The sequence below is a fragment of the Marmota monax genome, unplaced genomic scaffold (assembly GCF_021218885.2).
Source record: "Marmota monax isolate L192 unplaced genomic scaffold, Marmota_monax_Labrador192_F-V1.1 WCK01_AAM20220418_F8-fsc00002, whole genome shotgun sequence".
NCBI lineage: Eukaryota > Metazoa > Chordata > Mammalia > Rodentia > Sciuridae > Marmota > Marmota monax.
In genome coordinates this window covers 36,525,167-36,539,931 of record NW_026693571.1, presented here as the reverse complement: position 1 = coordinate 36,539,931, position 14,765 = coordinate 36,525,167, and the positions used below count along the sequence as shown (strand labels likewise).

At 42.7% G+C, this 14,765-nt stretch overlaps 1 protein-coding gene across 1 annotated transcript in view; it reads right to left on the bottom strand.

Annotated features, from left to right (window-relative positions):
* Dchs2 (dachsous cadherin-related 2) overlaps positions 1–13,781 on the bottom strand; it is a 259,692-nt gene extending 245,911 nt beyond the window's left edge. The window contains exon 1 of the mRNA XM_046459227.2: positions 11,348–13,781. Within this exon, the coding sequence (XP_046315183.1) occupies positions 11,348–13,369 (2,022 nt within the window). The 5' untranslated portion in view covers positions 13,370–13,781. The remainder of the gene's footprint in view (positions 1–11,347) is intronic.
* Positions 13,782–14,765: the final 984 nt, after the last annotated feature.

Below are 14,765 nucleotides of genomic sequence, written 5' to 3'. Positions count from 1 at the left end.
GTCAGAGTTTGCAGTTATGACCCAACCAAGTTAATTGCCTACTAAAACAAAAATATTAAAACTATTCAGAAGACAACAGAATCTAGAGTCTCCACAACATGACATGCATAACGTATCAAGAATACAGTGCAGGACTGGGGATGTGGCTCAAGCAGTATCGCGCTCGCCTGGCACGCGTAGGGCGCTGGGTTCGATCCTTAGCACCACATACAAATAAAATAAAGATGTTGTGTCCACCAAAAACTAAAAAATAAATATTAAAAAATTCTCTCTCTCTCTCTAAAAAAAAAGAATAAGTGCAAATTTATTTAATGTATGCATTAATAGGAAATGTGATATAATCACAAGTAAAAAAAAAGGAGGTCAGTCAAATTTTGGAATTGACAGATAAACCTTTAAAGAAGCTATTATATCTATGTAAGGTAAAGGAAGAGACTCTTGTAATGAGTGAAAAGATAAGGAATATCAGCAGAAAAACAGAAGCTACGAAATAGACCAAACTGGAAATTCTGTAAATGAAAAAAATTAAAAGTTTGTCAGATGGATTAACAGCAGATTGGTGATAAGGAACATGATAGTGAAATAAATACTAACCATCCTGAATAGAAAGGAAAATTATTTTTAAAAAAAGTCTCAGACATCAGAGCAAGCGATCTTGGAATCTCATAAACAGAAAATGAAGAATAAGGCAGAAAAAAAATTGAAATATAATGAAAAAGCAGCCTTTCAAAAGATCCTTATTTGTATGTGAAATAGGTTTAACTTTCTCATTTAAAGAAAAAAGAAAAGTTATCTTCACAAATTATAAACAAAAGCAGTAACTACATTTCATATGTCAAAGTACATTTAGAGAAGAAATCATGAAGTAGCCTGAAGATATTATGACTCTAGGTTAAAGTTGCGCTCCTCTTTGTGAATATTACCATGGTCCAAAACAAAATTCTTTCCTATAAAATGTGCTAAGATTTAAAACTCAAGGTCCATCTACTGAATTTGCTTTGTAATGTTAAAAGTATGCTACAATAATCATAGATCTTATATTTAATGTGACCAAATAAGCAAAAGACTTGTCAAACTCCAATTTATAAATTGCCCCTCCTGTCACCTCTCTTCTTGTGATAGAGGCAATGGAAGTAAACTAGACACAAGTATGACAATGAAATTCTACACAAGAAAAGTGCCCTAAAAATTCTTGCAAGATGAGTCCAGGAAATAGGTCTGCCAACACTGAAAGGTTGTGTTCTTGTTTATGCATAGTGTAACAGGACAGCTTTTGTATTATTTTTAACAGTTCATACTTAAAATAATCTATACTTCAAAGGAGAGTAAACAGTGCGTAAGCTTAGATTACTCTTTTCCTCACAACTTGGTTCTTGTATAACAGATATTCTTAGGAGCTAGACAAATCAATCTCTATATAAACACTAACTTCCTCTGGGTTTCCAAATGCAGAATTCTGCAGAATATACAACATGAGTAGCTTCTAACTAGACAACTGTTCAAAATTAAATAGTATCTAAATCCAGTTAGTGAGGCTAAAAATAATATTTAATCTCTCCAAAACATAACCATAGCAATGGATAACCATACATGGTTACTTTCAATAAAGAACAAAAACCTTCCAGAATAATCTGAGAAGAAAAGATCTTTTAAAGGTAGAGGATAGTTCCTTATAGTAACTGAATTATTGGATGGAGTATCACCAGTAATCAAACTGGTTATAAATTGCCTCAAGTTCTATTTTGTTCTATCTTCTTTGCTGTCCTCGTGAAAACAGCTATACTACCAGTTTTTCTTGCTTTTGGCCACAACACAATTCCCAAAAGCATCAATGAATGGTATTTGCCTGTCTCAGGATTTTGTATGAAATAAACCATTGATATCATCAAAGCAAATATTGAACAATTAAAATCATTACAATCATTTAAAATAGAAAACATGGGTTTCAATTTCTATAAAGTAAGTACAAATACACAATTTACTTGATTGCGTGAGGCATGTCAAAGTAGCAAGCATATACACAACACATAAAAAATACAACTGAAAAGTTTTATATTAATATTTTTAAACTTTCCCATATTAATATGTGAAAGGGTTTTTAAGGAATGGCTTGTGTTGTTCAGCTTTCTTTAAGAGGTATTCAAATAAGTTTTAATTGATGTCCTTTTTTTCTGCTAGTAAATTGCTTCCAATAAAAGAAGTTATTCAATGACTTTATTAGCTCCATGCTCAATAAATGTCTGTTAGAGGGCACTACTAATGGTCCTATTCTTCTTTATTAAAGGGAAACTCAAAGTATCTTTGTCTCTTCTTCATCCCACTTCTACTCCAAATGGGAAGGAGCAGCTCTCAGAATAACCAATAAACAATGATGACATAAGTTGGTCACAATCCTAGGAAGTCAATATTTTTCTCTTTTACTTGGCTCACTTTCATCTCAGGAGTCAAAGAGCTACAAGACTAAGTCTGACATTGCCTCCATCTTGGGAAATATCCTTTACCTTAGAAGACCAGAGAAGCACCCAGGGTAACAGATGCATGGACAGCCAAGTGTCCCAGAGATGATCAGTGGCAGATGCCAGAGAAGATGCCAAGCTACGCTGCTAGTCTTTACTTTAACCATGAGAGCCAAGGCATGGTCAAGGTTCATATATTTTCTATGTAACTGGTAAGACCCTAGCTAAATTTGGAACTAAATCTCTGGATTTGAATTAAGACAATGCATCTTCCTAAAGGGTCAACTCAGGTTCAAGGTCATATCTCTAGCCATTTAACATGACTAGGCATTGGTTTTCTTGATTGATATTTCTTTCTTTCACTCTCTCTTAGCTCCTCACTTTGAATCAAACTCAAGTGAAGATACAAATAATGATACACTTTCTTGGGCATTTACCATTTGTCAGTCAAAGCTGTATATATTGAATGTGCATCATCTCACTAAACCCCCACAATAACCCTAGAAGGTAGCTATTGTCATTCCTATTTTCTGGATGAGAAAAATTAGGTTTACAAAGTTTGGAAATTTATTTAAAGTCCAGTTACTAAGTGACAGCTGAAATTTAAATCCATGTTTGTCTGACTCAAAAGTGTGAGTTTTTACTCAATAGATGGCTCTTCTGTCCAAAGCAAGAACACCTGGAAATAATTATTATTATTTCCTACCAAACTTCTTCCATCCTCTCTACCAAAGAGCTTTCACACACTTCATCAGTGAGCTATCTGAGAGCTACATGTTTATGGGAAAGTGGTAAAACCTAAAATGAAGTTAACAGTCTGGGCTTTTAAAAGGAAATCTAAAACAGAACTGTTAAGAAAGACACGGCATCCTACTGCCTAGAAAGACATGTGTAGTCAGTTCAAAAGCCATCCAGTAAAAAAGTAAAAGCAGCAAGATTATTTAAATCATAATCCATAATTACTAAGTTATTTTGTCTATGCAGTGGACATCTTATCCTAATTGATTCAAACATTTCTTCTTCTATAAAAGATCAAAGTGGATGGTTCCCATCAATTATGAGATGTAACATTAAGAAATGGGCAATAACAACTCTCATGAGTCATTTCTTATACTTTAGCAGCAGCATTTTCTTCCCTTCTTGACACCAGTCGATGTGGAAGAAGACTCTTTCTGCTCAAGAGATGAAGCAGGGTACTAAGTCCATTGGAAAGAGGACACACACTATACAAGAAGCACAGGTTTCTTTGAGTAGGAAGGGTCTTCCCATATGACCCAGCCTGAATGAAAACAGGCCAGCAGGCAGTTGATGTCAGTCATTACAGGCCACTGAAGAAGGAAACTGAGCAAACAGAAATAAGATGCCCACAGTCTTGCTTTGCAAATACATCAAATAATGGGAGCAGCATATTACATGCTAAAGAGCAGGAACAAGTCTAGAGACAGAGGTCAAAGATGGAGGTTCAAGAAATCATTAGGAAGCAATGTCAGGGAAGATGGGGGAGGTGAAATGTGGAGGATGGATGGATGGGTTTGATTTGGATAAGGAAGAATCACCTAATCACCTAGTCCTTAGGGACCAGATGGTACAGAGACAAAGTTCTGATAATTGCAAGTAAAGACACAAGCTTGTTTTCACCTTCTGGGCTCTGTAACATAAGAGGCATGATTACCTTTAAAGAATAAAGGTAGCAAGATATGACACTGAAAGAGAATGAAGTCGTGGGAGAAATGGTTAAGGTGAATACCATGAAATTACCCAGTAGAGACCAGGGCCTGGTTGACGCCACACGCTGATTGGAACCAACCTGAGTGGAATCACTCATAATTACTCCAGCAATCCTGCACAGTCCCAGGTGGGCACAGAAATACAGAGCACATCCAGCATATAGCTAGACTGATCTAGTTTAACAGTGATCTATATTCAGGAAGATGGAGGGTTAATTTGGTGAGTGGAGAAGTCTGGGATAGACAGAGGAGGAACTGAAGCAAGAAAGGGACTTAGATGCAAGGACAGAAAAGTAAGGGACATTTAAGGTAATCAGATTTCATAAAGGAAATAAAACCAAAGGCTGAGATACTTGGAAAGACTAGGAGACGGTGATCAGAGAGTTGAAATATGAGTTGAGATTTCAGAGGTGAAACAGCTTTAGAAGATTCCAGGTTATCCAAGAATCTCTGTTCCTGGGAGATGAGGTTCTGGGAGCAGGATCAAAAATAAAAGACATGGAAACTGGGTCATTCGAGGAATGGAAGAGTAGATTGCCTGCATGCAAAGAGCTATCATGGAGACAAAAGAGCCTAAAAGACCATCAATGTCCTCAGTCCCTGTGAAAGAGACTGTCTAGGCCTATAGAAAACAGGAAGGAGGGCCCCACGTTCACATTCATGGCTTCAGTGATCACCTCCACAGTACGGCACAACTTCTAAGTCTGTATCTCCCACCTTGGTCTCCTTCCTGAAAGTAGTTCTGAATCTCTAAGCAACCTCTGAGATACCTTTTCCTGGGCTACTGGCCACTAATTCATATCCAAACGATTCAAAACTCAGCTGAGTGAGCCTCCTTCTCCAAAACTCTCACCTTCCACTTTTCCTGTTCCTCCCACTCACCCCGACTCAAAATATACATCCTCTTTGACTTTCTCCAACATTTCTCCCCTCACACCTCATTTAAGCTGTGCTAATTCTCCCTTTATAGAGCCTCTCAGGCCAGCCTTCATTACACTTCTCCAACATTCCCCTAGTTCACGGCTGAACATGTCCTATGACAAGTCTCAGGACCCTCTACCTGATTTTCCTGCTTTCTTCTTTTTTACTCTGTAATTCAACACAAATTTTCCTAAAACTTTATTATACATATGTCAGTCTATACTCAGAAAGCTTCCATATGCCAGGCATGGTGGAGCACTCTTATAATCCTAGTGCCTTGGGAGGTTGAGGCAGAAGGATCATAAGTTCAAAGCCAACCACAGCAAGTTAGTGAGGCCCTGAGTAACTTAGTGTGACACTGTCTCAAAAGGTAAAAATAAATAAATAAATAAATAAAACAGGGGATGTAGTTCAATCCCTGGTACTACCTGCTAAAAAAAATAATAATAACCATTCCCTATCTCCCAGATACTTCCCTAATAATAAGCAAACACAGCGAGTCCTTCATGGTTATCCCCTCCCATGACTTCACTACAAGAACAAGACATACCAGGATTATTCCAATCCAAGATCTCCATGGACTGAATAGATTTTTACTTAATTCATACCTGTGATGTGATGGTGTTCATCAGATCCACTTTTACCACCAAGTACATACATATTCCTTTTACATGAAGGTTTCAATTCAGTAAGAATTAAATAACCTGGCATTTATAAAAATGTTCTAGCATAATTTCCCTAAGGGGCTATGAAAGTATTTCCACTATTTCCACTATTTTAATTTATAATTTACAAGGTGAGGGGCCTATTACTAGAAGTCTGGTGTTTAGTTGTTAATCAAATTAATTTATTGTCAGATTTTAATCTTCAGAGAAAGAAAATCTTACTGGTCACAGATTCCCAAAGCCCATTCCAAATTATTCTCTTATAAAGCTGATTATGCCTAAAAATGCAGTACACATTTCTATACACACACACACACAGAGAGAGAGAGAGAGAGAGAGAGAGAGAGAGAGAGAGAGAGAGAATTGTGACATTTTATGGAGGAGACACTATGACCAGAAAAACAACGGAACTCCATATAAAGTGCTCACTAATTAAATGCCATCTCAACAAAAGATTCCAAAGAATAATAACCAATAAACTGAATAAAAGACATTAAGACACCCTACAGAACAGAATCATGCCCTGCATATCTGAAGGAGGCACAGGTGCTGACACTAAGTTTAACACAGGTGTGTAGTAGCCTAAGTGAACCCCTGGGGATAAATGACCCACCATGCCAAGACCACCATGCCATGCCAACTTAGATCACACTACCTAGTCCCCTAAGATCTGTGGAGAGTTTTTATAGTTGCAGTTGTTTTGCCAAATAATCACTACCAAGAGATCCTCTGAACCTTCCTTAAGACAGGTGACATCGTTTATGAGGACATGTTACAAACTTCTAGAGCCAGCAGCAACGGATACTATCTTGCATTGACAGAAATATATATATTTAACTAAAAACCTAAAATCCAATTTAAACTAATCTCTGTTCATTTTTCCATCTTTCAATGCAAGGGAATGTCTACTTGAAATGCCATTTTTATTAGTCCTTCTTTTTGTTCTATCAGACAAAATATCTTTCTTTTAAAAAAAAAAGTTTTAGCAATAGTTTCATCATTTCCAGAATTCTGGCTTACTACAGTTTAATTGTATATAGAACATGTGTTGAGCACTTACTATGAGCCAAGCATTGTTCAGAACATACATGTATTAATTCGTTATCCACAGAATAACTGTATGAAGCCAACACTACTTCTATCCATATTTTGTAGAGGAGGAAATGGAGGCAATGTTAAAGATGACATGACTAGTAAACAGTGGAGCCGAGATTCAAACTCAGGCACCTTGACCTCATAGGCCATATTTGTCATCGATGCATAGTGCCTAAACATAACCTTCAAAGCTATGAACACTCTTTCATGTAAAGTCATTCATCTTTAATTAAAGAATAAAGAGCTAGACAAAGCAACTGTCAAGTTACATATTGATGGGAGCCAGCAATACATCCCACAGATTCTAGGTTATCCCATCCTGTTATTACATATCCTAATACTATCTGATTATGTTCCCCAAGCTGAAAAAGCAAGCCAAGCCAGCTGATTGGTTTTGGGCAACAATTGGGTGCTTTCTGGGGACAGAGAAAGGAAAGATAGCAAATGACACTTGAGTGGGCATACACAAATATGTAACAACAAATCTCACTAGTATGCACAACTGTGATGTACCAATTCTAAAATGAGAAAAAAAAATCGAATCAAGTTCTATCTGATGATAAAACACTCAATTGTTTAAGTGGTGGAAAAAAATGGCATCCAAATCCATCCAGAGAGACTAAAAGAAGTCCTTACAGCCAGGGGCATCTACAGCACATACTGGGAACTAAGGTGTTAACCCAGATACCTAGCAAAGATGAAAATCATTAGGTGATCTAGACAAATTCTGGAAACGAGAGCAGACGACTGCTGTGGAAATTTTACATTTCCAGTGCAAGGATAGGTTGGATCCTCTTAAAGGAGGCAAAATAATATAAACATACAGGTTATACAATTATATAAAATTCAAAGTTGGTACAAATTCTATAAATATGTATGTAAGCTAAACAATGAAAGTATGTTAGTGTTAAGGTGAAGGGGACCAAAACTACAGGACAAGCAATGCAGGCAGGACCATAAAATTCCAAAGAATCAGTTATAAAATATATTGAGGAAATAAACTTTACAATAAATCAAATGTACATGCAAATAAAATGCAAAACATTAGCTCACACATTGGAGGGTGGAGGTCTTGCCTAGAGCTTGAAGTTAGCCGTTTTAGCAGTAATCTGAAGAAAGGGGAATCTTTCCGATTATTATTATAAGACATTATAACTGAGGAAACCCCTGATTGTCTGCAGAGTAGAAACACTCTCCATCTAGACCATAAAAGCATCAAGAGATTGAAAGGAGCCCCTGAGAGGTGAGTTGTGAAGAGGCTTTCCACGTGGGAGCGAGTGGGTAGGAAGAAAGGAATTAAGAAATCCAGGCTAGTGCCTGTCAAAATTGTGTTTGTCAGCTTTCCTTTTCTATACCAAATACCTGAGCAACAGATACTATCTTGCATTGCCAGCAACAGATACTATCAGAATAAACTAAGCGAATAGTTTTATTTGAGATCAGTTTACAGTTCTTGACCAATTGGTTCTGTTGCTTTGGGTCAATGGCAGCGCATCATGGTAACAGTGCACAGCAGAGGAAAACCTGATGTGAGGTCAGGCAAGTGAGGTCAGGGAAAGACCTGAATCCCACCATCCCAGGTCACAGCACCAAGGACCTAAAGACCTCCCACTAGGTCCCACCTCTTAAAAGTCTCACCACCTCCCAATACTGCAAAGCTGAGAACCAATTCTTTTGAGGATACTTATCCAAATTATAGCAAAAGTTATAGAAATTCTTTGGGACTAGAGATTACCTATTCCAGACTGATAATGGTTCTTACTCTGGATAAATCATGTCTCAAATAATAAGCTTTAGATAAGTAAAGTGATACCATACTGTAAAAGTAGTTTTCGTGACCGCGTCTATTTTTTTAGTCCTTTTCATAGGTGGGTAAAAATAACCTCCATCCCTTTCTCCAGCATGATTGGACACTGAGTTTAATGGGTGGCTTGAAGGTTAATTAATGTTTGAAGGTTAATTAATGCTGAAGCAGATGAATCCATAAATACCAGTGACTAATACTATCAAAATGTATTTCTCTCTCAAGAAGAATCTCATGTGATATAGATTGCCTGGTCATCTTTCATTTAATTCCTGTGTTCCTTTATATTTACAATCTTGGGAAAGTTCCAATCTAGACATGAGAATATAAAAGAATTCAACCTGCACTTGTTGAGGGGAGGGGTGGTCTGCACTGTGTTGGCAACAGAAGCAGCAGTAAAAGTGAAAAATAAAAAATAAAAAAACTCAAGGATTGTGGATGCAGAATAACCACCAAGACACCTCAAAGATTAAAGGGTTGTTTTTGTTTGTTTATTTGTTTGTTTGTTTAATTAGATGACTTACAGGGCATCTAGGAGATAATTTTTCTTTCTCCTGTTGTTTCTCATTTTGTTTTTTCTTTGATTTTGACAAAAGAGACTTAAGTAGGCATGAGGTCTAAAGGGGCGGGGGGATTGGTAGAGAACAAGGGAAAAAATGCACAGCGATAAAATATTTATATAATATCATTAAATAGAGCTTTGGAAGAAAGGAGAGAGCATGAGGGACAAATGCGGAGATCAGTTTTTGCTAAGTTTGTATAAAGAAAGATTGAAAGAATAAGGAGATAGATAAAAAATACTCCTGTGTAGCTTACCTGGAAGTCAGGTGAGAGTGACCCCCCAGAGTCTGCTGGAGGGTGGGGGGTGGGGTGTGGAACACAGAAAGTTCACACAGCTGCTGGGAAGGGGACCCCAGAGCCCAGTGAATAAGAGGATTTATGCATTTCTTGAAGGGTTAGATTCCTGGAATTTCCAGAAGCTCTAATCAGCACAATTTAATGCTGTCTGTAGCAGCAATGCTTGGCAACCTGGCAAGGTTTTGTGAAATTGTTGAAGATGTAGCCCTCCACTAAAGCCAAGTTCATCTCACCATAAGGATTCCACCACATACCGAGTTACTATAATAGGATAAACTGACATCTCAGACCTCACAGTTTTAGAAATGACACTAAAGATAGGTTCTCGTGAAGATCACAGTTCATTCATCCTGCTTACTTTTATTTCAAAGGAGCCAAGTTGTACCATTTTCAGACGCAGATCTCTAGGGGCTTCCAGATGGAAAAAAAAAAATCTTGGAAATCACATCATTTCAGTCCTTCACCTGTTATGATTTCATTTCTAGAAATCCAAAAAATCCTTGGACACTGGGAGTCCTTAGGCTCTTCTCCATGTCTTGGCCTCCTTTGCAGGACCTGAGACCACATGGCTGAGCTCTGGTTAATTCCATATTGGTGGAAATAATATAAGTCATTCCCAGATCTAGCTCCATCTTAAATGAAGGATAAGCAGCCAATCTACATCACATTGGATTCTTCTTGAGAGATAAATGCATTTTAATTGTATTAGTCACTGATATTTGTGGATTTATCTGCTTTAGCAGCAGTCATTAATTAGTCTTCAAGTCACCTTTTAATAACCTAGCAACTCTATCCAATCACACTAGAAAAAGGGATGGTGATTTTTTTTAACCACATACCCAAAGGATTAAAAAGATAGAAGCATTTATGAAACTGATTTTTATAATATGTTAGCACCTACTTACCAAAACATTATTATTTGAGACATAATTTATAAAGCTAAACCCTCACCCTGCCTGAGAACCAAAAGGTAGAGGTTGCAGTCCAGGTCTGAAAACAATCCAGGCTGAGAGGTAACTAAAACTTCACCAGGCTCTATTTATTTACTCAAGTTGTCTTGGAGTAAATAAGTCAAGCTTAAATATTTGGTTACCTCACACTAGGTAATGAAATACAAATAGGCAATGGGAAGCAACAGGGAGGGGTGCCTAGAATGGGGCAAAGTAGTACATTCTAACAATGAAGTTCAGATCAGATGAACTCCAAAGGACAACACACCCAAATCAAAAAGCAATGTATACAGCCCCAGTTTTATTAAGGATGATTGATGTCTCAGCATCCTGAAACACTCTCAACCCACAAAGGACACTAAAAAGGTAACTTTAAGTCGTCAACCAACTTTGTAAGCTTCTAAAGAAGGTAGGAAAATGTGGAAGGAATCTCTGGAGATGGTTACTCAAAACAGTTTCAGTGTTTAAAGACATAATACCCTTGATCATTTGAAAAACTCATTTATGGTAGCCTTAATATGCCATAAAAGGGTGCTCCAAAAAAATGTGAAACAGTGCCTATTGCATGCTAAACGGCTTAGAATTGGGTGGTTCCTCCCAAACTGATGTGGGTGCACACACCAACATGAAGAAAACTGGGTTTCCATCAAGATTCAAATGCCCGTCAGGACCTTAGAGATCATACAGCCATGACTCTGGTAGAAAGAGTCAGTGATCAAAAGGCATACATTCATCTCCTGTAGAGAGGGATCTACAGCCTATGGTCCAGGATACAATCATATCACAGTTCCCTAGGCAGACTCGCACCCTCTCCATCCCCTACCCCGCAGCAGGACCCCCAAGTTGACCCGCAGGCCTATTGTCCACTCACCTGCAGAAAGCAGTGTCCAACTGGGGCATGCTCTGCAAGGGTGACATTATACACCTGCCTCCGGAAGATGGGCTCGTTATCATTCACGTCATCCACAGTGATGGTCACCAGACAGGTAGCAGAGAGTGGGGGCTCTCCAAGGTCCTGGGCCACTACTCTCAGCTCTACAGTCTCCTGGGTCTCTCGGTCTAGAGTTCGTATAGTGCTGATCACACCGCTTTCTGGATTGATGGTGAATGAAGGCTCGCATTCTGCGCTGGGCGGCAGGGCCTCTGGGTTGCAGGGAGCCAAGAGTGGGACCAGCGCATAGCGCAGCAGGGAGTGATCAGTGCCAGCCTCATCCTCATCCGAGGCGCTGACCCATACTACTGCAGTGCCCGGGGCTGCAGCCTCGGACACAGAGGCCTGGTAATGCTCCTGGGTGAAGTGAGGCGGCTGGTCATTGAGGTCAGCGACCCAGAGCAGCAGAGTCTCCACCGTGCTCAACGGAGGAGACCCCGCATCAGTGGCCACTAGTCGCAACTCATACAGATCACGGCTTTCCCTGTCCAGGGGCCCCTCAACGCAAAGGAAAAATACTCCTGGAGGTCCACCTGGCTGCAGCGCAAAGGCTCCCTCCCCACCCTCTAAGGACAGCGAGATGCTCCCTCCCCCAAGGCCCACTCCAAGCTCCCCGGTGGCATCCTCTTCCTTTTCAGGGTCACCATCTGCATCGGACACGGAGACGCGAGCCACGTAATCGCCAGGTCCAGCACCCTCAGAGACACGGGCCGCGCCTCCCTCAGTAAGGAACAACAGGTGAATAGTGGGTGGGTTGTCATTCACGTCCAGTATCGCGATGGACACGCGCACCGTGGCGATCTCAGGCTCTGCGCCTCCGTCTCGAGCCTCGACCACCAGCTGGTGCCAGGCCTGCGTCTCGCGGTCTAGAGGTCTCCGCACTCTCACCACGCCGCTCAGCTCCTCCACAGTGAAGTAGGCCGCATTGCCTACTGGTTCGCTACCTCCACCGGTCCCGGGCACTTGCCGGGCGCGGACTCTGTAGTGCACTTGGCCATTAGGTCCCAGGTCTCGGTCTGTGGCGCGCACACGACACACCTCAGCGCCCGGCTGGGCGTCCTCCCGTACTACAGCGCGGTACTCGCCCTGCTCAAAAACTGGCGGGTTGTCGTTCTCATCCAGTACGCGCAGTTCCACGCGCAGGCGACCCGTGCGTCGTGGGATGCCACCGTCCCATGCTTCAATCAACAGCTCGTGTGCCTCCAGCTCCTCGCGGTCCAAGCGCCGCAGCAGCACCAAGTCTAGGGGTTCCAGGGGCAGCGATGGTGGTGGCCCCGGAGTCCCATAGCGCAACTGGAAGAATGGTCCTGCGGGGTTCTTAGGCAAGTCGGATGATTGCACCAAGGTGTAACCCTGTGTGCTGAACAACCCGGCGTCTGGGTCGTGGGCACCTGGCAGGCGGATGGCAGTACCTGGTGGGCTGAGCTCGGATACGTTGAGTTGCAACGAGTCCCGGGGAAAACGGGGCGAGTGGTCATTCACGTCATCGACTCGGATCTCCACCTGCACCACAGCGCCCAGCAGAGTGGCAGCTACAAAGCTGTAGTGGTCCCGCTGTTCGCGGTCCAGGCACCGGGCTGTGCGGATAATGCCGGTGTCCGGGTGCACGTGGAAGTCGTCCAGCAGCGGAGAGTCATCAGAGTCCTCCGACAGAAAGAAACCGCCCCCCTCCTGCTGCTGAGCGGCTGGCAGCCCGGCCCGAATGTCACCGACCAGTGTGTCCGGCGGAAGCCCCTCGTCCACGGAAAGGCTGAGGTTAAATACCTGGGCAGATGAGCCCGAGGACGCCCACAACCACGCGTGCACCAAGAGGCCGAACAGGGAGCGCTGCGCCCTGGCGCGGCTGCCACCGCCCGGCATCCCTCGGGGTGACCCTCTCCTCCCGCCGAGCGGTAGGCGCTCCCAGACGGGAACTCCCCGCTGCTGACGCCCTTCTCCCATCTTTCTCCCAGAAGGGCTCATTCTCCGCGACCTCCTCGAGAAGGCACCGGATAACTGCCAGCTTGTGGCGGGATCGCGGAAAAATCCAGGAGCTTCTTTCAGTGTCTGAGCTAAAGAAGAAAACACTTTCGCAAACAAACCAACAGACCCAGGAGTTCCCGGGGTTACATCAGCAACTGGTGCAAACGTCCTCTGCCTGCAGCACACACAGATGGGAAAGCTGTAGCTGGTTCTGCCGCTGCAGCCACCTCTTCAGCCCCTGGATTTCTTTAAACGAGTCTCATCTCTTTTTCTCTCTCCTTTTATTCATTTTACATCTGTTCCTTGTTCTGCTCGGCTGGTTGTTTCCCCCTGGTAAAGTCAGGTGCATTATTTCCTTTGCCAAAAAGGAGGAATTTATTTAAAGCGCGCACGCACGGAGAGGATGGGGATCCGGCTGGGAAGGGGGTGGAGTAAGGGCGGGGAGGCCTGGAGTGAGGGCGCCGGGCGGGAGGGAAGGAGGGAGGGGCGGGCCGGCTGCGGCCCTGTTGGCTGCTCCGGGGGCGGTCGCTCATCGCAGCGTCTCAGGACGCGAAGGACCACGCAGCTCCCCCTTGGATCCGGCTTCTGCCGCCTCACTCCCCTCCCAGCGCATGACGCGGCTCCCAAGAGGGCGAACTCCAACCTGCGAGCCCAGGCTCTGCAGCAGGACCGAGGAGGACGAAATGGGAAAGAACCAGGAGATTTGCACAGTGGGACCGGCGGGTCGGGGACACGCAGGCGGGGTGTCTGCCGAGGTTTTGCGTGCCAAGTGCTGTGGGTGTGGAGAGGTGAAGCGAGCATCTTCTCCACGCCTCTCCCTTCAGTCGTCTTGACTGTCCCTCCATCAGGCCTGACGCCTGGCTCCGGATGAGCAAAGGTGGGGATTATAATCACTTTAGGGGGCCAAACTTGTATTTTCCGTTTGGCAGGAAAGACTCGTCCCCAGCAGAAGGACAGATGGAGTCAAAGGCCGATGCACAGCTGGATCCAGGATGCCTGCAAAGGGGGTGAAGGAGGAACTTGAAAAACCTTCGAGAAAACCCGATAAATATGTGACACACATGGTGTGAACCACGCTGTATTATGCCGCGCTACTATTCAGCGACATGTGAGCGTCTTGTCACTCCCCTCTGCCACCAGGAGTGACAATAGATTCGGTTTGTGAATCTTGTTTATGTATTCAGCGCCATCATAATACACGCAGGATGTCTTATGACGCTGATTAATGGGCAGAAAGACCGGTGGCTGAGGCCTCCCCACCTCCTCCACCACCCCTAAGCAAGGAAGTTCGCAGGGCAGGCCACTTACTGAAACCACTTTCAAAACCAGCTGCTGGCTGAGCCAGAAGTAAATGCCAGTCAATCTCCGTCGTCTCAGGCTGCCTTTCAGTTATCCA